At 36.5% G+C, this 23,935-nt stretch overlaps 2 protein-coding genes across 5 annotated transcripts; one reads left to right on the top strand and one right to left on the bottom strand.

Moving 5' to 3' along the window:
* Positions 1–507: 507 nt before the first annotated feature.
* Positions 508–11,955, bottom strand: zmp:0000000930 (telethonin). Of its 4 annotated transcripts, none has more exons than XR_009266400.1 (4): positions 11,368–11,955; positions 4,770–4,919; positions 1,753–2,193; positions 508–1,352 (listed from the first exon to the last, which is right to left on the bottom strand). XR_009266400.1 is itself a non-coding variant. In XM_058747105.1 (3 exons), exons 1-3 carry the CDS (start codon positions 11,421–11,423, stop codon positions 1,806–1,808), a joined length of 594 nt encoding a protein of 197 aa, XP_058603088.1. In that variant the 5' UTR covers positions 11,424–11,953; the 3' UTR covers positions 508–1,805. The 4 variants fall into 4 exon arrangements, 2 of the variants coding, with proteins under 2 accessions (XP_058603088.1, XP_058603089.1); XR_009266401.1 differs by having other exon boundaries at positions 508–1,349; XM_058747105.1 differs by having other exon boundaries at positions 508–2,193; positions 11,368–11,953.
* A 4,539-nt stretch (positions 11,956–16,494) lies between these two features.
* rnf144b (ring finger protein 144B) lies at positions 16,495–22,711 on the top strand. The gene is given in 8 exon segments (XM_058745698.1): positions 16,495–16,533; positions 16,535–16,660; positions 17,893–17,997; positions 19,337–19,397; positions 20,237–20,441; positions 20,537–20,681; positions 21,764–21,853; positions 22,082–22,711. Coding segments are annotated over 8 exon segments (936 nt in total). The 3' UTR covers positions 22,247–22,711.
* The last annotated feature ends 1,224 nt before the right edge of the window (positions 22,712–23,935 follow it).

Here is a 23,935-nt window from a genome sequence, read left to right as displayed (position 1 = left end):
CCAACTCCCCTATGAAATAGTAAATTTACTGTTGGATGTTTTCAATGGAATCGTGGAATCGTATAATCGTCCAAGCTGTCTGGAAGACCTCATGCAAAAGACTGTAGTTCGTTCAAGGTAAGCAAACAAAACACGTTTTAACAGTCAAATGATAACATTTCTATATAATCTATAAGTTGTTAAATAAGTGTTTTTCAGTTTAAATGCACCTGCTGGAGAAATGCATTTATCACCTTTGCAGGGTTGCAGCTTTAGCAGTGTTGTGTTGCAGGTCGCTAATGTCATGACATTAGTACAGTAGACAGATAATAGATAAACAAAATATAATAATATAGCTTTATGATGTGTGCAGTCTGGTTTGTTTAATAAGTTTCAGACAAACGAAACACACACTGTGGCAAAACAGCACCTTACTGAACTTGAAAAAAGATCTTCATCCTCACAGCCCATTAACTGGTATATTCTTTCACTTTCTTTTCAGGGTTTCTCCATGAACAACCTGAACATCGTCTGGAGATGGAGAAGAACCTGCTGCTAAAGGTGGCTAAAGACCCGGTGGGTGCCAAACTGAACCTAGAGGAAGATCTCAGGGACATTTTTAAGAACGACAGACACTGTGCAGATTTACTGAACATGGATAAGCGCAAGAATGGGAATTTGATGTGGCTGTATCTCAGGTACTGGCAGCTCCAGGTCACCCTGCAGAAACACAAGAGGGCAGAAGAGACTCTAAAAGGGGCATCGTCAAACTCCAGCAGACTGTGAGGAGTGTAGATCTCTATATAAAACAAGAATTTTCTTCCTTAAATGTTTTCCTTTGCTTATCCAAAGTATCCCCATGATTTATTTATCAACTATTTATGATGCCAAACGTTTTTGTGAAACCGCTTGAGCCTTGAGTCTTTGACAATCATATCAGAACATGAGAGTGTATGTTTTGTTAGGCAGATTTTTTTGTGCTTCTGAGTTCTATTTTTCTTTTCTTTCAGTTTTTTGGATCAAGTAGAAAGCAGACTAATCAAATGCTTTCATATTTGTTGCATTACTGATTAACTATAATAGACAATTTATTCATTTTCAGTCTAAAGACGGTTCATAACTAATATGTACCACAAAAATAAAAATGAGGTTACTGACGTGTAATATGTTTTCTGACAAGAAAGAATATATTACAGTTTGCTTGACTCAGGTTTGTTTGTTTTATTGTTTGCCATGGTTTCATAAATACATATAAATGAGATTTACAGTGAAGAAAGTTTTTATTTATTGCATTTATTTCCAAGAACTAACTGTTTTGAATAGATGATGGTTGTCTATCAGAGATGTCTGTCCTGCAGTTCATTGTAAACCTGCTGAGAAATAGATCAAAAGCTCCTTAAACATCAAATATAGATCACAATTAAAAATTACATTCAATTTAGACTCATTTCATTTATAATATTCAGGTTTAAGACCATTACTAAATATTTCCCCATTTGTTTTGCAAGGATTTGGACACTTAAGCCACATTTAGAAAATGAATAATGTTATTGTCTTAAATAGCACACCAAGTGGCATTTATTGTAAATAAATACATAAAGCACAATGATAATGTTTCAAATGATAAAACATGTGGTTAAATAGCATGACATTAACTTTTTTTGTGGTATCTTCCTTTGATAAGGTTTCTCTGGTAGTCTCAGATGAAAACAAATTGTGAGCATGTAGGTCTCTTGACGGCTTTGGTATTTAAGTATGCATGAGGTCACCCACCATACTTGTCATTGTATCCGTGTCCATGATGGCAGACAGCTTTCATCAGCTCATCACTCTCGTCGCTGGAAGCCGAGTGTGTCTCGTGGGGGAGAGATGAGGCTAGACGCTCTGAAGTCTGGACTCCTGGGTTGGATTACCATTGGCTTATGTTTGATGATGGACGAGACTTCTCTCTTCTGAAGGCAAAGTCCATTTAAACTAGTCTCAGAGTCCATGGTGGATTTTATCTCACGGGTAACGTCAGGCTGCGTGACATCTCTGGGCACAAATATTGGTATTGGAAGAATGTTTCTGTAAGGTAAATGATATTCCTGCAGTGGCTCCCCCTCTCTCCCCATGTGAATGGTTTGGTTTAGGAATCTTCTCACTTTGAAATGAACCACCTGCTTGCTTTCATAGCTCTCCTTTCTCATTGAGTCCTTCTCCACAAGTGTCCTCCTGTGAAGCAGGACTTGTACAAGTTAGTAAAAATAAATTACATACTTATTTAAGTAATGCATACAATTGATCAAAAGTGACAAAATTATTGTAATAATTTTTTGTAATATTGTTTTTCTTTTGAACTTTCTAATTGTCAAAGAATCCTGGAAAAAAAAAATTCTTGAGCATCTAATCAGCATAATAGAATGATTTCTGAAGGATCATGTGACACCAGACTGGAGTAATGATGCTGAAAATTCAGCTTTGTCATCACAGGAATAAATTATTTAAATTCCATTATATTAAAATGGAACCAGTTATTTTAAATTGCAATATTATTTCACAATAATACTGTATTTTACAGTATTTTTATAAAGTAAAAGCATTCTTGGTGAACAATAAATAAAATAATAATTATATGTACTGTGTATATACAGGTGCTGGTCATATAATTAGAATATCATCAAAAAGTTGATTTATTTCACTAATTCCATTCAAAAAGTGAAACTTGTATATTATATTCATTCATTACACACAGACTGATATATTTCAAATGTTTATTTCTTTCAATTTTGATGATTAGAGCTTACAGCTCATGAAAGTCAAAAATCAGTATCTCAAAATATTAGAATATTTACATTTGAGTTTCAATAAATGACCATCCCTACAGTATAAATTCTGGGTATCTCTTGTTCTTTGAAACCACAATAATGGGAAGACTGCTGACTTGGCAATGATCCAGAAGACGAACATTGACACCCTCCACAAAGAGGGTAAGTCACAGAGGGTCATTACTGAAAGGTGTGGCTGTTTACAGAGTGCTGTATCAAAGCATATTAAATGCAAAGTTGACTGGAAGGAAGAATTTGGGTAGGAAAAGGTGCACAAGCAACAGGGATGACCGCAAGCTTGAGAATACAGTCAAGCAAAGCCGATTCAAACACTTGGGAGAGCTTCACAAGGAGAGAACTGAAGCTGGAGTCAGTGCATCAAGAGTCACCACGCTCAGGCGTCTTCAGGAAAAGGGCTACCAAGCCACTTCTGAACCAGAGACAACGTCAGAAGCATCTTACCTGGGCTGTGGAGAAAAAGAACTGGACTGTTGCTCAGTGGTCCAAAGTCCTCTTTTCAGATGAAAGTAAATTTTACATTTCATTTGGAAATCAAGGTCCCAGAGTCTGAAGGAAGAGTGGAGGCACAGAATCCATGTTGCTTGAAGTCCAGTGTGAAGTTTCCACAGTCAGTGATGATTTGGGCTGCCATGTCATCTGCTGGTGTTGGTCCACTGTGTTTTCTGAAGTCCACAGTCAACGCAGCCATCTACCAGGAAATTTTAGAGCACTTCATGCTTCCTTCTGTTGACAAGCTTTATGGAGATGCTGATTTCATTTTCCAGCAGGACTTGGCACCTGCCCACACTGCCAAAGGTACCAAAAGCTGGTTCAATGACCATAGTGTTACTGTGCTTGATTGGCCAGCAAACTCGCCAGACCTGAACCCCATAGAGAATCTGTAGGGTATTGTCAAGAGGAAGATGAGAGACACCAGACCCAACAATGCAGATGAGCTGAAGGCCACTATCAGAGCAACCTGGGCTCTCATAACACCTGAGCAGTGCCACAGACTGATCGACTCCATGCCACGCCGCATTGCTGCAGTAATTCAGCCAAAAGGAGCCCCAACTAAGTATTGAGTGCTGTACATGCTCATACTTTTCATTTTCATACTTTTCAGTTGGCCAAGATTTCTAAAACCCTTTCTTTGTATTGGTCTTAAGTAATATTCTAATATTTTGAGATACTGATTTTTGACTTTCATGAGCTGTAAGCTCTAATCATCAAAATTAAAAGAAATAAACATTTGAAATATATCAGTCTGTGTGTAATGAATGAATATAATATACAAGTTTCACTTTTTGAATGGAATTAGTGAAATAAATCAACTTTTTGATGATATTCTAATTATACGACCAGCACCTGTATATAATAAAAAAAATCTGATGAAATGAAAGGGTTTTAGTCTTTTTATTTTTGTTTATTAGTTTTATTCATTTGTATTAATCAGAGGTAAAGTGAGTGTAGTAAAGGAATATTTTACCCAAAAATTACAATTCTGTTTTTGTCCTCATATTTTACCCCTCAAAAAACAACAACAACAAAAAAATTAAAAGCGCTATAAGTCCATTAAACTTGTGCACTATCTTCTGAAGCCATATGATAACATTGTGTGATGAACAGACAGGAAATGAACCATCACACCAGGGTTGATGTGATGCACCACTTTGAAAATACAGAATGCAAGATATGAGAGCTGATCAGAGGGGACAATATTTAATAAATTAATACATTTTGATCTGTATGATTTCAGAAGGCTACAAATGTATAGCATGAGTGAAAACAACTATTTTATTATGATTTTACAATATTTTTGCCCTGGAGCTTGACAGTTATGATCACTATTAACTGCTATTGATTCTTCAGAGTTTGTAATAACAGCATACAGGCTCGGAACAACATAAGAGCAAGTAAATATTAACATTTTTAATTTTGGGGTGAAGTATTCCTGCAAGTATAGTAAGAAACAGAAATGCATACTTGTATTCTGGTCTCGTCTCCATCAGTAGGTCTAACCAGGTGGCCTCATATGATTCTCTGGCAATCTCATCAGTCTCCTGAAAATCACTGTAGGAGTTCAGCAGATATGACCTGGGCTTCCTGCTCAGGCAATGCATCTCATCCAGTGAGCTGTCAAAAAATAGAAGCCAAATTAAAACTGGATAAGAAAGTTATCAGTCAGATCTGATAAAGGCTGCTGCTTCCCTCCTGAGTGTTCCTGGGTCTTATAAATAGGGTTTGTTACTATTTTTACACCCTGCCATCAACCCCACAGGAGTCTCTTCAGATTGGTGTAGTTTGACGAGGTGGGAAAATGACTAATCCCACGACCATTTAACTGAAATGCAAGACTAACAGCTTCACCAGGAGGTCAACAGTGTCAAAGGACCCATCTGATCTCAGATTTCCTGTTGTATGTGCGTCAAAACATTATGGTTATTGCTGATAGCAACAAAACTAGATGCTGACTGGTGCCATGCCCTAAAAATGTTAAGTTAAATGCAATATACATTTTATGTGTGGTATTTAATGTACAGGTAGAAGCAATGTAACCTTTAAAAGTCCATGCAAAGCATCCACGATGTTCTAAAAAGATAAAAATAGAAAAAGGTGCAGATATCTCTGACACTCATCTCATGTTTAAGGGTCCTTGTTGTCTCTCTCGGTTGTCAGCACCTATGCAAACGCTGCGCACCATTGTTATGTCACACTGTAGCATTCAGAGCAGCATGTCAAACTCAAACCATTCTGTCTGATTGATGTTCTGTAGGTGTGATGTATAGTATAGTCCATCACTCAGCAGTATGAACTTTCTCGAGTTTACTGATGAAAGAGGCCTCTCTTAGAGATTCCTGTAGGACGATTGTTAAATTTGTCCTCAACGTGCAGCAACCTGTCATACAAGTGTTTAGGCAGCTATATGTATTTTGTGTGTGTGTGTGTATTTTTGCGACTTTGAAGCCCTCTACAGTTCAGTACGTGGAATTCACTGTCGTAAATATCACTGGAACTACAGTGGATAGCTGTACACGTGCATTTGTTGCTACCATAAAGCAATTCTCTGTTTGCAGAATTTGGTACCCCACCACCAAATTTAAATAAATAAATAAAATAAAACTTACATATAGTTTCAACCATATTGATAAAAACAAAAAACGGTCCCATGACACCCATCAAGAAATTGTCCGCATCATATTTCACCTCAAAATCAAATGAGATGCTATAAAAAAATATTATAAATATTTGTTTAATGGCATATTTTTACCAAGTAAAAGCCAATATCACTGATAATGAAGCCGCTATTAAATAATTTCCCCCAATTTCTGGGGATAAAATGGGTAATTATAAACAAATAAATGAACAAAAGAACAAAATGTTGTATTAAAATATACATTTTTCTGCAATCTGGTAGTTTTCTTTTTTCCTTTTTTTTTTTTTTACTGTCATTATCTATAATTTCTACTGTTCTTTTTTTTTTTTTTTTTAGAGTAAAACAGAGGAATGAACACACACAAATCCATCACAAGTAAAACATCCTCAAATGTATTACCATAATGAGAATCTGGGGGTGAAATGTTTCTAATTGTCATGGAATAATGTCACAAGGCTCAAACTAATAAACAAACAAACACATACATAAATTCATAGGCTACATACATAAATATTCACCCAAGATTATCTGTGATTGTGCTGTGTGTGTTGTTATACTATTACAGTGTTCAGGTGGTTTAGCAGCTGACACACCACAGCTCACAAGACAAAGACGAAAATCTGAATGACTTTAATTCACTATATTTAATAAAACGACTTTTAATGATTACTAAAGCACCAAAATCAGAATTAGTAACATTGCTTCAAAGAGCATTGAGACCACATTTCAGCTGGTTCGTCCCTGAACTTGACAGATACATTAGGCAATTACATGCAGGTTTAGAGGACTGCAATGATGCCAACATCCTTTTAAAGCCTGGAGGAATGTTGACTGAGAAATGCCAGCGATGCACTGAACGCAAGGTGCAGCATCAGATTACTGTGGCCTGAGCCAAGCCAAAGCACTCGCCTGAACACTTGCAGCCAGTTTCCCTTGTAATGAGAGCCTTATGGTAACTGCAGGAGCAAAATCTGCACAGCATGATGGATGAGAAATGCCCCTCAAACACAAAGGCATTCACACAGATCATAGACTTATATTGAGCTATATGAACACTGCATGGAGCATACAAATGGTGTCTCTCACTACACCGTCACCGTTTTTGTATCTTTGATAACACTTCATTAGATTGGGATCTGAGGGTGAGTACTGGAGTAAATTGGTCGTAATGGAATGTTATGGATATATGAATGTCAAGCCCATGATCTAGACTAGAGCAATGGAAATACATTATGTCATCTACTGATGTCATATGTGAGCATGTTTCTTGTTATTAGTCATCATATCTGCTTCAGTGAAAGCATACGAGGAGGAAACGCCTCAAGACAACTCCGGTATCTTTCTTATGTCAGGGTTTGAATATGTTGAGGTTGTAATATTTAGGTAACATGACACCAGAACAGTTTGTCCCCTGTGTAGTCATTTTATTTTGGCACTAGAGGGTACTGTTGTACACGCTTGTTTATTATGAAATTAAAATGACTATATAATATTTAGCCTATAATATTACATGATAAAACATGTATTTAGCTTCCTCATCTCCTGATACTGAACATAAACGCTCTCTAATGCATTTAACTAGTTAATATAAATAAAAATCCAAGGTTTTAGAATGGGACAGTGAAATAAGCATTATTACATCCCTGTTGTGTTTCAAATTTAGTTTGATAGTTTTGAGAGTAAAGCAAGATGAGAGAAGTAAAACCCCAGCAGTTGTACTACTGTTATAGACAATGTTCATATAATTTATATAGGCTACAATATATGAAGTTATTATTATTATGCATTATGAATATGCATATTGTTTATATACTAACCTTCAATAATGTAGGCCTACATATTAATTATTAATGCTATTACTGGTGCTTTAGATTATTAAATATACATGTGGATCTCAAATTAGAATGTCGTGGAAAAGTTCATTTATTTCAGTAATTCAACTCAAATTGTGAAACTTGCGTATTAAATAAATTCAATTCACACAGACTGAAGTAGTTTAAGTCTTTGGTTCTTTTAATTGTGATGATTTTGGCTCACATTTAACAAAAACCCACCAATTCACAATCTCAATCTCAACAAATTAGAATATGGTGACATGCCAATCAGCTAATCAACTCAAAACACCTGCAAAGGTTTCCTGAGCCTTCAAAATGATCTCTCAGTTTGGTTCACTAGGCTACACAATCATGGGGAAGGCTGCTGATCTGACAGTTGTCCAGAAGACAATCATTGACACCCTTCACAAGGAGGGTAAGCCACAAACATTCATTGCCAAAGAAGCTGGCTGTTCACAGAGTGCTGTATCCAAGCATGTTAACAGAAAGTTGAGTGGAAGGAAAAAGTGTGGAAGAAAAAGATACACAACCAACCGAGAGAACCACAGCCTTATGAGGATTGTCAAGCAAAATCGATTCAAGAATTTGGGTGAACTTCACAAGGAATGGACTGAGGCTGGGGTCAAGGCATCAAGAGCCACCACACACAGACGTGTGGCTACAGTTGTCGTATTGCTCTTGTTAAGCCACTCCTGAACCACAGACAACGTCAGAGGCGTCTTATCTGGGCTAAGGAGAAGAAGAACTGGACTGTTGCCCAGTGGTTCAAAGTCCTCTTTTCAGATGAGAGCAAGTTTTGTATTTTATTTGGAAACCAAGGTCCTAGAGTCTGGAGGAAGGGTGGAGAAGCTCATAGCCCAAGTTGCTTGAAGTTCAGTGTTAAGTTTCCACAGTCTGTGATGATTTGGGCTGCCATGTCATCTGCTGGTGTTGGTCCATTGTGTTTTTGAAAATCAAAGTCACTGCACCCGTTTACCAAGAAATTTTGGAGCACTTCATGCTTCCTTCTGTTGACAAGCTTTATGGAGATGCTGATTTCATTTTCCAGCAGGATTTGGCACCTGCCCACACTGCCAAAGGTACCAAAAGCTGGTTCAATGACCATAGTGTTACTGTGCTTGATTGGCCAGCAAACTCGCCAGACCTGAACCCCATAGAGAATCTGTAGGGTATTGTCAAGAGGAAGATGAGAGACACCAGACCCAACAATGCAGATGAGCTGAAGGCCACTATCAGAGCAACCTGGGCTCTCATAACACCTGAGCAGTGCCACAGACTGATCGACTCCATGCCACGCCGCATTGCTGCAGTAATTCAGCCAAAAGGAGCCCCAACTAAGTATTGAGTGCTGTACATGCTCATACTTTTCATTTTCATACTTTTCAGTTGGCCAAGATTTCTAAAAACCCTTTCTTTTTATTGGTCTTAAGTAATATTCTAATATTTTGAGATACTGATTTTTGACTTTCATGAGCTGTAAGCTCTAATCATCAAAATTAAAAGAAATAAACATTTGAAATATATCAGTCTGTGTGTAATGAATGAATATAATATACAAGTTTCACTTTTGAATGGAATTAGTGAAATAAATCAAGATGAGAGAAGTAAAACCCCAGCAGTTGTACTACTGTTATAGACAATGTTCATATAATTTATATAGGCTACAATATATGAAGTTATTATTATTATTATTATTATGCATTATGAATATGCATATTGTTTATATACTAACCTTCAATAATGTAGGCCTACATATTAATTATTAATGCTATTACTGGTGCTTTAGATTATTAAATATACATGTGGATCTCAAATTAGAATGTCGTGGAAAAGTTCATTTATTTCAGTAATTCAACTCAAATTGTGAAACTTGCGTATTAAATAAATTCAATTCACACAGACTGAAGTAGTTTAAGTCTTTGGTTCTTTTAATTGTGATGATTTTGGCTCACATTTAACAAAAACCCACCAATTCACAATCTCAATCTCAACAAATTAGAATATGGTGACATGCCAATCAGCTAATCAACTCAAAACACCTGCAAAGGTTTCCTGAGCCTTCAAAATGATCTCTCAGTTTGGTTCACTAGGCTACACAATCATGGGGAAGGCTGCTGATCTGACAGTTGTCCAGAAGACAATCATTGACACCCTTCACAAGGAGGGTAAGCCACAAACATTCATTGCCAAAGAAGCTGGCTGTTCACAGAGTGCTGTATCCAAGCATGTTAACAGAACGTTGAGTGGAAGGAAAAAGTGTGGAAGAAAAAGATACACAACCAACCGAGAGAACCACAGCCTTATGAGGATTGTCAAGCAAAATCGATTCAAGAATTTGGGTGAACTTCACAAGGAATGGACTGAGGCTGGGGTCAAGGCATCAAGAGCCACCACACACAGACGTGTGGCTACAGTTGTCGTATTGCTCTTGTTAAGCCACTCCTGAACCACAGACAACGTCAGAGGCGTCTTATCTGGGCTAAGGAGAAGAAGAACTGGACTGTTGCCCAGTGGTTCAAAGTCCTCTTTTCAGATGAGAGCAAGTTTTGTATTTTATTTGGAAACCAAGGTCCTAGAGTCTGGAGGAAGGGTGGAGAAGCTCATAGCCCAAGTTGCTTGAAGTTCAGTGTTAAGTTTCCACAGTCTGTGATGATTTGGGGTGTCATCTGTCATCTGCTGGTGTTGGTCCATTGTGTTTTTTGAAAATCAAAGTCACTGCACCCGTTTACCAAGAAATTTTGGAGCACTTCATGCTTCCTTCTGCTAACCAGCTTTTTAAATATGCTGATTTCATTTTCCAGCAGGATTTGGCACCTGCCCACACTGCCAAAAGCACCAAAAGTTGGTTAAATGATCATGGTGTTGGTGTGCTTGACTGGCCAGCAAACTCACCAGACCTGAACCCCATAGAGAAACGATGGGGTATTGTCAAGAGGAAAATGAGAAACAAGAGACCAAAAAATGCAGATGAGCTGAAGGCCACTGTCAAAGAAACCTGGGCTTCCATACCACCTCAGCAGTGCCACAAACTGATCACCTCCATGCCGCGCCGAATTGAGGCAGTAATTAAAGCAAAAGGAGCCCCTACCAAGTATTGAGTACATATACAGTAAATGAACATACTTTCCAGAAGGCCAACAACTCACTCAACATGTTTTTTTTTTATTGGTCTTATGAAGTAACGTTATTCTAATTTGTTGAGATAGTGAATTGGTGGGTTGTTGTTAAATGTGAGCCAAAATCATCACAATTAAAAGAACCAAAGACTTAAACTACTTAAGTCTGTGTGAATTTAATTTATTTAATACACGAGTTTCACAATTTGAGTCGAATTACTGAAATAAATGAACTTTTCCACGACATTCTAATTTATTGAGATACACCTGTAATTACAGTAAGTTATATACATTAAGCTATTTAAATTCCAAGCACAATTTGAGAATATTCCAAGACTCATCTGTGAAAGAGTTAACGTTAAACGTCAGTGGGAGGAGAAAACAGGAAGTGGCCAAACCCTTTCACACAGTCCGATAACTTCACACAAATACACACACGCACCCTTGTGGAACATGACGGTTGTAACTCACTGCACCTCTTCACGATCGAGGTGAATGGGCGGGGATGTAAACCAGACTGTCTGTCGATCATCCAAGAATCTTCAGCAGCATCTTCATTATCAGATGCGCGTGTGATAATCACTGCGGTGGAGCAGAACAGACTCCAGACACGAGTGCAGTGAAAGGTGAGGTGAGTTTATTAAAACATATTGTACCACACCTACTGTAAATACCGAACTATTTGAAGTCGTCGTTCTGATTTTGGGGTGCTTGTTATACCGAAAAATGCGGTCTAGGTAGGCAACACATTAGGCTTTAAGGCACTACTACCTGGTCTGTATTTGAGCTGATTTGTCTTGTAGTGTTTTTGCGTGAAAATGAAGAATGTTAAATGTGTCTTTTATGCCTGACAGTAACCGTAGCCTACTAAAGTTACAATAACACTGACATTTATTAACAGAATTGTTTTTTTGTTTTTTTTATTAACGCGGAAGAAGCTATACAACGTCACATCGGACAATGGACTTGTCCTGAATTGAATACTAGCGTTTTAATTTACATAAAGAGAAATCTACTTCAGTGTCACATGGTCACAATGAGTAAATAGAGGTATTGTTATAAAGTTTGTGTAAAAAGGTTTTGTCAATCTGATTAAGTGAATCAAGGAGATTTATGCATTCTGGTTTGTCTCTCATATCGAATACATTGCATTGTGGGATGGATGTCTAACATGCACTCTCCAAATGCTGTATGCCTGCTTTTCTACTAAACAGTTGGCGACAAAGTACGTAAACGTAAAATAGGCGAAGTACGCAGATGAATTCTTCCACCAAGATTCTGAAGTGCGCATCCAATGGACTCAGAGTAACCATCCCATTAGGCCACAGGAGAGGAGTCATGAATTTACATTTACATTTATGCATTTGGGAGACGCGTTTATCCAAAGCGACTTTCAAAAGGGAAACAAAAGCCATTCGTCAGCGAGCCAACAATATTTGAAATATACAGTGCCAGGTTGAGTAACTTTCTAACTAGATTCTAAGATTCTAGTAAAGCAGCGTAACTGATGCTGTAGGTCACATGACAATGTCAGCATGGCTCATGTAGTATGTCTAAATTGAATTCTTACTACACACATGCATACTATGTAGAACATACTTCTTTAAAGGTAACAAAGTAAGTTCCTTATTAAATGTAGCACCTACTCATACATTATGTCGTTTGGGTTGCGTAGTATTTATCAGTGTATTCTAGTTGTATACTGCACATTTTTGCAAATTTTATGGATTTAGAAAATGTGCAAATGTAGTATAATATTATGCCACTTCTTACAGACTTACATGCAATATTCTGGTCTAGATAAAAGGTTATGATAATAAAGAATTAAATTTAAATCAGCTGTCCTGTTTAATTTGTATTACTTTGGCCAAACAGTGAAGTCAAAAAAAAAAAAAAGACAAACATCAAAAATAAGCACTGAATAGTTATGTACTAAAATGACCATAGAGCTGGATTATTTTTGGTTCCTCATTTGGCAAGATTTCACTGCATCATGATATTAATCATTGTTGGCAAAGCCATGTGATTCATTTCCCTGTGCTCAAAACCAAAGTATATGCAAATAATGTTCACTGCTGAGAACTGCCAGAAAGCTCACCTAGATTTACTGATTGACCCACTTTATGAGGTGTGACCAAGTGTGTTTTCAGGCTGATCAATAGAGATTCAGGATGTTAATCATATTCCTGCCAGACATTGATTCGGCACATTTCCTAATACCGTTTGTTTCTGACCCTTTATTCTTTGGTTTGGGATTTGGAAAAAAAAAGAGTCCTGTTTTTGCTTTTGCGATTATTTATACAAACACACACGCACATAAGCACACACACACACACACACACACACACACACACGTACTTAGAGTGATTCAGCACATTTCCTAATACCATTTCTTCCTAAGTCTTTATTCTTGTTCGGTCACAAGGGGTGAAACTCCAAAAACAGTGCAAGCCCTCTGTCAAAAGTACAATGACATGGCAGGAAAAAACTCACAAGTGTCAGTGGACGTCACACGTGTATTGCCAATCAATACTGACTGGACAGACAGCGGACATTTAGGGCAGTGATGTTATGCACATTGATCGTGACAGAGGAGACAAATGTAAAGAGCACAAATGTGTCATGGATAAAAATGTCACCATTCTCTCCACCTCACGCTTTTATCCCGTTCTCTATTTTTCTGACCTGTCGAGGCAGGCGGGGCCCTCTAATCTAGCTTTATCCTGGATTATGTTATTATGACTTCTTCCCGTTTGGGATTCGGTCGCCATGCGGACGGGAATGTTGACTGAAAGACTTCACGTTAAACGTCAGTGGGAGGAGAAAACAGGAAGTGGCCAAACCCTTTCACACAGTCCGATAACTTCACACAAATACACACACGCACCCTTGTGGAACATGACGGTTGTAACTCACTGCACCTCTTCACGATCGAGGTGAATGGGCGGGGATGTAAACCAGACTGTCTGTCGATCATCCAAGAATCTTCAGCAGCATCTTCATTATCAGATGCGCGTGTGATAATCACTGCGGTGGAGCAGAACAGACTCCAGACACGAGTGCAGTGAAAGGTGAGGTGAGTTTATTAAAACATATTGTACCACACCTACTGTAAATACCGAACTATTTGAAGTCGTCGTTCTGATTTTGGGGTGCTTGTTATACCGAAAAATGCGGTCTAGGTAGGCAACACATTAGGCTTTAAGGCACTACTACCTGGTCTGTATTTGAGCTGATTTGTCTTGTAGTGTTTTTGCGTGAAAATGAAGAATGTTAAATGTGTCTTTTATGCCTGACAGTAACCGTAGCCTACTAAAGTTACAATAACACTGACATTTATTAACAGAATTGTTTTTTTGTTTTTTTTATTAACGCGGAAGAAGCTATACAACGTCACATCGGACAATGGACTTGTCCTGAATTGAATACTAGCGTTTTAATTTACATAAAGAGAAATCTACTTCAGTGTCACATGGTCACAATGAGTAAATAGAGGTATTGTTATAAAGTTTGTGTAAAAAGGTTTTGTCAATCTGATTAAGTGAATCAAGGAGATTTATGCATTCTGGTTTGTCTCTCATATCGAATACATTGCATTGTGGGATGGATGTCTAACATGCACTCTCTCCAAATGCTGTATGCCTGCTTTTCTACTAAACAGTTGGCGACAAAGTACGTAAACGTAAAATAGGCGAAGTACGCAGATGAATTCTTCCACCAAGATTCTGAAGTGCGCATCCAATGGACTCAGAGTAACCATCCCATTAGGCCACAGGAGAGGAGTCATGAATTTACATTTACATTTATGCATTTGGGAGACGCGTTTATCCAAAGCGACTTTCAAAAGGGAAACAAAAGCCATTCGTCAGCGAGCCAACAATATTTGAAATATACAGTGCCAGGTTGAGTAACTTTCTAACTAGATTCTAAGATTCTAGTAAAGCAGCGTAACTGATGCTGTAGGTCACATGACAATGTCAGCATGGCTCATGTAGTATGTCTAAATTGAATTCTTACTACACACATGCATACTATGTAGAACATACTTCTTTAAAGGTAACAAAGTAAGTTCCTTATTAAATGTAGCACCTACTCATACATTATGTCGTTTGGGTTGCGTAGTATTTATCAGTGTATTCTAGTTGTATACTGCACATTTTTGCAAATTTTATGGATTTAGAAAATGTGCAAATGTAGTATAATATTATGCCACTTCTTACAGACTTACATGCAATATTCTGGTCTAGATAAAAGGTTATGATAATAAAGAATTAAATTTAAATCAGCTGTCCTGTTTAATTTGTATTACTTTGGCCAAACAGTGAAGTCAAAAAAAAAAAAAGACAAACATCAAAAATAAGCACTGAATAGTTATGTACTAAAATGACCATAGAGCTGGATTATTTTTGGTTCCTCATTTGGCAAGATTTCACTGCATCATGATATTAATCATTGTTGGCAAAGCCATGTGATTCATTTCCCTGTGCTCAAAACCAAAGTATATGCAAATAATGTTCACTGCTGAGAACTGCCAGAAAGCTCACCTAGATTTACTGATTGACCCACTTTATGAGGTGTGACCAAGTGTGTTTTCAGGCTGATCAATAGAGATTCAGGATGTTAATCATATTCCTGCCAGACATTGATTCGGCACATTTCCTAATACCGTTTGTTTCTGACCCTTTATTCTTTGGTTTGGGATTTGGAAAAAAAAAAAGAGTCCTGTTTTTGCTTTTGCGATTATTTATACAAACACACACACACATAAGCACACACACACACGTACTTAGAGTGATTCAGCACATTTCCTAATACCATTTCTTCCTAAGTCTTTATTCTTGTTCGGTCACAAGGGGTGAAACTCCAAAAACAGTGCAAGCCCTCTGTCAAAAGTACAATGACATGGCAGGAAAAAACTCACAAGTGTCAGTGGACGTCACACGTGTATTGCCAATCAATACTGACTGGACAGACAGCGGACATTTAGGGCAGTGATGTTATGCACATTGATCGTGACAGAGGAGACAAATGTAAAGAGCACAAATGTGTCATGGATAAAAATGTCACCATTCTCTCCACCTCACGCTTTTATCCCGTTCTCTATTTTTCTGACCTGTCGAGGCAGGCGGGGCCCTCTAATCTAGCTTTATCCTGGATTATGTTATTATGACTTCTTCCCGTTTGGGATTCGGTCGCCATGCGGGACGGGAATGTTGACTGAAAGACTTCATAAAGCAGTGAGTTCATTCTGGGTGGAAGATGTCTTGTTCCTCTGGATCGACTCGTTTGGTGTTCCATTAAGAGAGCAGGCTGAGCAGGTTTTGAGTTGGTGTACACAACACAAATGAGATTAGACAGTCAGCTAATAACAGAGCTTCCGACTAACAGTGAGTTTTTACAGTCATTAAATGCGTCTGTATTGTCTGCGTGTGATTCTCCTGACATCTGATTCAGAAGAATGATTTCACATTTCTGCCGAAGAGCTTTCTTTCCATTATTACTCAATTGCAGTGCATAATCTGTGTTTTGAAACCTTTCTGATGTTAGAACTCAAACGTTGCAATCTATCCGGCTCAGCTTTGTTTGTTCCTCTCTTTAGAAGCATGGAGGACGTCACTCCACTATTTCTGAAGTTGAAGGGCTAAACAACAACAGCAGGCTGGCATGGAGGCAGAAAAAGCCATGATCCTCTGCAAACTCTGCCTGACCGACTGTCCTGAGCTGGAGACCAGCACACTGCAGTCCTGTAACTGTGTGTTCTGTGTGCAGGTAAGAGCATTGCTGAATAAACCTTTATCTTCAACTCTGCAGCGTGTTGTCATGCAGCAGAATATGTCGTTGCTATTACATACGCAAGTATTAGTGATATAGGAAAATCATGTTCACAAATAAACAGGTGTTTATCTCTAGCTGTGGCCTGGTTTATTAGCACAAGGTTGACGTGAAAGGTGGAAATGCAGTAAACAAAGCACATAGTGTTCAGTCTCACCGAGTGGGGGATATTTTCTTTCACATGCCGTTTAAGATTAGCCAAACAGCCTATTCCTCTGAAATAAATCTTGTGGGTCAGACTTACAAATCATTTGACTTTTAATGGTTTTTTTAAGCTGACGTGTGGTATTTTGAAGTTAAAACTTTCTACTGTACTCCAACTTTCATTCAAGAATTGCCTGAAAAGCATAAATATTGATAATACTCTATAAAAACAGCGTTTAGCTAATTCTGAACAATTGATTAACCTGACTAGGGGATATAATGAAAACAGAAAAAAAAAATGATTTGCATTACTTGAAATAAAAGTTTACTAAAATAAAATAAAAAAGCTTGTTTTAAATCAGCTAGTTGCCAAGGCAACATTTTTTCATTTTTATTTAACTCAATGTACTAACACAACTAGAACCGAAACTGAAATGAATAATAAAAACAATATATACACATTCTTAAAATAGCACAAAAACTAATAAAAATGGCATAAACAAAATGACTAAAACTGTAATGAAAATGAAAAATATAAAATATTACAGAAACTACACTGTAAAAAAAAAAAAGTTGAGCGAACTTAAAAAAACATTTTTTACCAGCTTCAGCAGATTTTTGAGTTTGCTCAACTTGTTTTTGTGGGAGATTCTCAATTTTTTGTTGTATAAACTTAAAACAACAAGTTGAGAAAACTCAAAAATCTGCTGAAGTTTGTTGCCTTAAAATTTTAAGTTGGCTCAACTTTTTTTTTTTACAGTGTATAATAGAACCTCATCATAACACACACACTATATATACAATGGGGCAAAAAAGTATTTAGTCAGCCACCAATTGTGCAAGTTCTCCCACTTAAAAAGATGAGAGAGGCCTGTAATTTTCATCATAGGTATACCTCAACTATGAGAGACAAAATGAGGGAAAAAAATCCAGAAAATCACATTGTAGTGGCTGACTAAATACTTTTTACAGTATATATATATATATAGACAGACTGTACAAAAGTCCCTGTGTTGTGTTTGCAGTGTTTAAGGCAGTATGTCCAGCTGGCTATTCGGGGCGGCGCAGGCAGTGCCATTACCTGCCCTGATCCGGCCTGCAAGAACACCGGAACTCTGCTGGACTCTGAGGTACTTCTGTCTATCTCGCTCTCATTTCTTCTTTCTCAGTCAACAACAGTTTCCAGTTCCACAGTTCATGCTACAAATATTGACTGCGCAAACATTGTTGTTTACACTGACAATACGGAAATCCTTCCACTACCAAACATCTATTTTAATTACTTTTAATCAATTAAACCTATGGTTTACCTTCCCAACAACAACAAAAACTTCCATTTAAAAGTTCAAAAGTTTGAGGTCAAAACTGTTCAGTGTTTTTAAACAAGTCTCTTAGAGAGTATGTTCACCAAGGCAGCATTTATTTGATCAGAAATACAGATAAAAGAGTAATACTGTGAAATATTACTACAATTTATAAGAACCATTTTTAATTTTATTATGTTAAAATGTAAATTATCCCTGTGATGGAAATCTGAATTTTCTTCAGTGTCACATGATCCTTAAGAAATCCTTCTAATATGCTGACTTGCTGCTTAAGAAACACTTATTATTATCAATGTTGAAAACAGTTGAGCTGCTTAATATTTTGTAGAAACTGTGATGCATTTTTCAGGATTCTTTGGTGAATAGAAAGTTCAAAAGAACAGCATTTATTGGAAACATTTTACACTTTTTATTAAATTAATTCAACCTTTCTGAATAAAGACCCCAATCTTTTGAACAGTAGTGTAAATTAACAGAGTTTGGGAGTTGACTCACAAAAGCAACCACTCAGAACACCCTAGCGAGAAAATTAGCCTTAACCTTAGCAACCATATAACAATGCCATGGCAAATTAAAATAGATCAAAAGTGAACTCAAACGGCTTTGATGAAATTTGTCCGGGCTTGTTTAGCCTAAATGTTCATTTTGCTTTCGGTTGCCACAGCAAGAACACAATGGCTTTATTTATCATGAATGTTTTCCATCACTGTCGAATGTTTCCACAAGTCCTAGTATTATTTTCCCCTCATGATCTTCACCAACCTGTTTCGTGAACTAATGCATCATAAATCAAAGTCTAATGATTCAACACTTATATAAATATTACCTGGCATCATGACTCTGGTCTCTGGAAAACTTTATTCTCTTTCATATAAATGCTAAACTGTCTACATGGCCCTTTTTTGACTTCTTTCACAGTCTTGTGTCATATAATACAATAATTTCTACTCAAATCAACATCTAATTTATTTATTTATTTACTTTGTAGATGTGTGATAAGCAGGATCATTTCACGATATTGACCAGCTGACTGTATATTATGTCTTACATAAGACCTGATGTGCTATACATGTGCAGTTCTGTAGTTCAAACATGATGTGTTCCAACATGACCTGAATATAAATTCATATCCTTCTTTATACAGCTCGCCTTGTTTGCCCCCAGCGATCAGGTTGAGCTCTATCAGCGGCTCCGATTTGAAAGAGGTATGTGCTTGTCCATGTATGTATGTATGCATGCATTTATGTACCACTTTCCATAATCACTCTTGAAGGATAGTGTTACTGTAGGAACAAACAGTTCTAGATAAGCATTGTGATTTATAAAGAAGCATAATTTTATGCTTCCTAGACTATTTATGTCAAATAAATCAAAAATCAAATCTCTTAGACTATGATATGTAGTGTGAAACTGGATTTGAAATTAGTACTCGATCAAAAAACTATTTTCAAAAAACATTTTCCTCAGTTCCGATGTTGGCATAGTTTTGTAGGAAAGTACAGACAGTAATTTTACCACAGCTTCTTGGCACATTAACTTGGTACCCTGGTAATTTAATATAAATGCTAAAAACAATTGTGGGATATCACAGCAAGAGAAGGAATCAGAAAAGGTTTTATGCTACGGCTTAAGTACGAGTGTGCTGCTTCTCTGAGTCACAGTTCATGTTGCTGGTTTGTGTCGGACTCTGCCAGGGTCCAGCTCAGCGTTTATAGAAGCGTAAACAATGAGCTTATTCAGACAGCAGAAGCTGTGGGATTTTCTTCTTCCACTGCCTCTGTCTGCATCTGAGCTGCTCCCAAAATGCTAGGCATCGTCTAGACCGTCTGTGGTGTCAAAGTAAACTGTGACATTAGTATTCGCAGAAGTCTTCCTGAGACCACAAGAACGTCCCGGATTTGTGACTGTTAACAGTAAACCTCGATGAAAAATTGTCAATGTGGAAGTGAATTTTGCAAGCAAGTGAACTGGCTTTGCCACATCTCCTTTTTCTTTTTAGCTTCGCATGTTTTTTTCCCTCAGTTTTCCTTTTGGTCTCTTTCAGGAGTTCAGTTAGACCCCAGTAAGGCTTGGTGTCCCATGTTGGACTGTCAGGCCGTGTGCAGTGTGACGCCTGGAACCGAAGGCAAACCGGTTCCTGTGCCCTGCCCCGTGTGCCATGCCGTCTTCTGCTGCGGCTGCAGAAGCCCCTGGATAGACAGTCACTCCTGCTCCCAGGACCAGCCGCTGATGGCACCATCAGCAGACAGGTCAGTGTGACCGATTTACCACTGAACGAACAACTGTTTATCATTCAATTCCATAACACGGCCCTGTAAACGTGCTCTGTGTGTCGTCTCTGCAGTGCACTGAGCAGCGCTGATACTGATGCAGCCATTAAACAGTGTCCAATGTGTGGCGTCTATATAGAGCGCAATCAGGGCTGCGCGCAGATGCTCTGCAAGAGCTGCAAACACACGTTCTGCTGGTACTGCCTACAGAATCTGGATGTAAGTGATTCTAGGGGTTTACAAATGTTCTGCCAACAACATCACAGGTTTTGGACACTACGACAATAGAAATACCATGGTATTACAATGAATCATCAATCACAGTACCACATTAATGTATATTTTTTGGACGTAGTCAATATTAAAAGCAATACACATTGCACATGTACTATGGGCACACCTTGATTTTTGGACATGTGTATAATAATAATAATAGTAATAATAATCATTTAAAATGAAAACACATTTAATATTATAATTAAAAATGAATTAAAAGTATGAATAATAACAATAGATAAATATTTCATTAAATATTTTATTTAAATTAAATTTTAATATAATAATAGTAATAATAACAACCATAAAATATGATTAGTTTTTTCTATTAATTAAATTTTAATATATTATTATTTTTAAATTAATTGTAACAATTTTACTAATAATAATAACAACAACTTTCAATTTTAATAGTCATTTATTATTATTATTACATAATTTAAAATGAAAACACATTTATTACTATAATTGAAAATGAATAAAGTATCTACTGATAATAATATGAATAATAATATATGAACTTGTAATATACTAATATAAATAATAAATTATTATTATTATTATTACATAATTTAAAATGAAAACACATTTATTACTATAATTGAAAATGAATAAAGTATCTACTGATAATAATATGAATAATAATATATGAACTTGTAATATACTAATATAAATAATAAATTATTATTATTATTACAGTCATTTAAAATGAACACATTTATTATTATAATTCAAATCTTAAATTAATAAAATATTTATAAATATTTCTTGATAATATTAATGATAATAATATATGAATATTTGTAATTTTATATTTCATTTTCAATAAAAATATTTAATTAAATTTCAATAATAATAATAATAATAATAATATTACAAAATTAATTCAATTTTAATATAATATTAATTTTCAATTTTAATAATATTTTTTTAATCTTTCTTTGTTTTGCCATTTATCATTTGTAAGCCTTTTTGGATAAATGTGTCTGCTAAATGTGTACATATAAATGTCCCTATGGTTACAGGGCGATATATTTCTGAGACATTACGATAAAGGGCCATGCCGAAACAAGCTGGGGCACTCCAGAGCTTCCGTCATGTGGAACAGGACACAGGTTAGCTGGAATGCCAGTTTGCATTGTTTTTCATTATGTCAGACATTTACCAGTTTCCAAATGAAATATTACCAGTTTCTGGTGTCTAGTTTTAGAAAGCACCCATTTTTGCAGCTTTTTCATTTTTATCAGCAAGATTATAGACTGTTACTATCATGACATTAAATATACATACACATACAGTAAGATCCCGGTTGAGTGTCTTTTGTGTCGTTGTGATGCATTCAGGTGGTCGGTATACTGGTGGGCGTCAGCATCATCGTGCTAGTGACGTCACCACTGCTGCTGCTGGCCTCTCCCTGCATCCTGTGCTGCGTGTGCAAACCCTGCCAGGCCAAGAAGACCAAGAAAAAGAAGAAGAAAGACAAGAAGCCATCAGATTCCACTGCATAGGAGAACTCCTAATAATCAACATGTGTAGCATCCTCCACGTGCCAATCCTCAGTCTCGCTAGTCAGGTGCACAAGTGCCTCATTCTCAGTGCCTGGTAAATTCAGTGGATTTATTTTGCCTTCAGGTGCATTATGGGAAAAAGAAGCATGTTGTTTATTGATTAAACAACATCTGTAAAGAATGGCCCTTACTCCACTAAGCCAAAACATTTGTTTATGTGAGCTATAGAGGTTATATATATAAAAAAATTATAATTCATGAACTGTAGCAATTCGTTAAACTCTTTTTATTTCCATGTAGCCTTCCAGACCAAAGGCCCTGCTGTTTATTCTTGTGTACTATAATATGTAAATACTGTATTTATGAGTCTGGGTACTGTCCTGTGTTCTTTTTACATGTGTTGATTTTTCTGCATCAGATATTTTATAACTTCATTACAATAAACTAAACACCTGAGCAGTGAAAGTGACCAGTTTCTATTTGTTCTTAAACGGTTAGAAAACGTAACATTTTGTAACATTAACATAAACATTTCAAACATAGACAGTCATATTTAACAATAGAGGCTATTTTTATTTATTATTTTTGTTTTAGGGCTCATAATCTAGTGAAACATAATGAAAAAGAAAGCATACTGTAGTATTGTATTGTATTTTATAACCAGCTGGGGAAAATTACAAAAGAGTTTCTGCTTAATAGTGAGTCAGTGAATATTCCTGGTTCTTTTGTTTTCATTTTTGTTTTCCTGGTTTCATTTTCATTTAAATAATGCCTTCTTTTATATTTGTGACCCTGGACCACAAAACCAGTCTTAAGTGTCAATCATCTGAAATCTGCATAAATAAGCTTTCCATTGATGTATGGTTTGTTAGGATCGGACAATATTTGGCTGAGATACAACTATTTGAAAATCTGGAATCTAAGGGTGCAAAAAAAATCAAAATATTGAGAAAATCGCCTTTAAAGTTGTTCAAATGAATTCTTAGCAATGCATATTACTAATAAAAAACGATGTTTTGATATATTTACAGTAGTAAATTTACAAAATATCTTAATGGAATATGATCTTTACTTAATATACTAATGATTTTTGGCATAAAAGAAAAATCTATAATTTTGACCCATACAGTGTATTTTTGGCTATTGCTACAAATATACCCCAGCGACTTAAGACTGGTTTTGTGGTACAGGGTCACATTTGAGGTCTAGTTAAAGTTTTAAATACCGCTTGAAGATGGGAAAAGGTGGATGAGACTGAAAAGCAGTGTGACAAGGCCTTTGAGTGTGTAGTCATTTGATGTTGAATTCATGGCCTATCTGTTCCTGTGGATCATCATTGTAGATATTTTGAAGCTTTAAACTTAATTTTTCAGTATGACTAAGGTAAAAAGGGCAAATGTTAATATAATAGTAAAAAGTCAAGAAGAGTGAGCTTGTAGAGTACTAAGAAAAAAGTACCACAGTAATTTTTCCATATTAGAATGTACTTACACTTCTTCGTATGGGTCTTTAATTTTGTTCTGAGTTAGATTTAAATTGAAATTATCATTCATTATTTGCAACAAAATAAACATTTCGTTAGTCAGACATGCTTGGGTAAAAGCGATAGAGAGACACCGTGTGGTCACAGGTTGAACTGCATACATTGATTTGTTTCTAATTTACGAAACAAGAATTATCATGTATATA

Source organism: Onychostoma macrolepis, chromosome 16 (assembly GCF_012432095.1).
Source record: "Onychostoma macrolepis isolate SWU-2019 chromosome 16, ASM1243209v1, whole genome shotgun sequence".
In the NCBI taxonomy this organism is placed as follows: Eukaryota; Metazoa; Chordata; class Actinopteri; order Cypriniformes; family Cyprinidae; genus Onychostoma; species Onychostoma macrolepis.
This window is presented reverse-complemented; position numbering and strand designations above follow the sequence as displayed.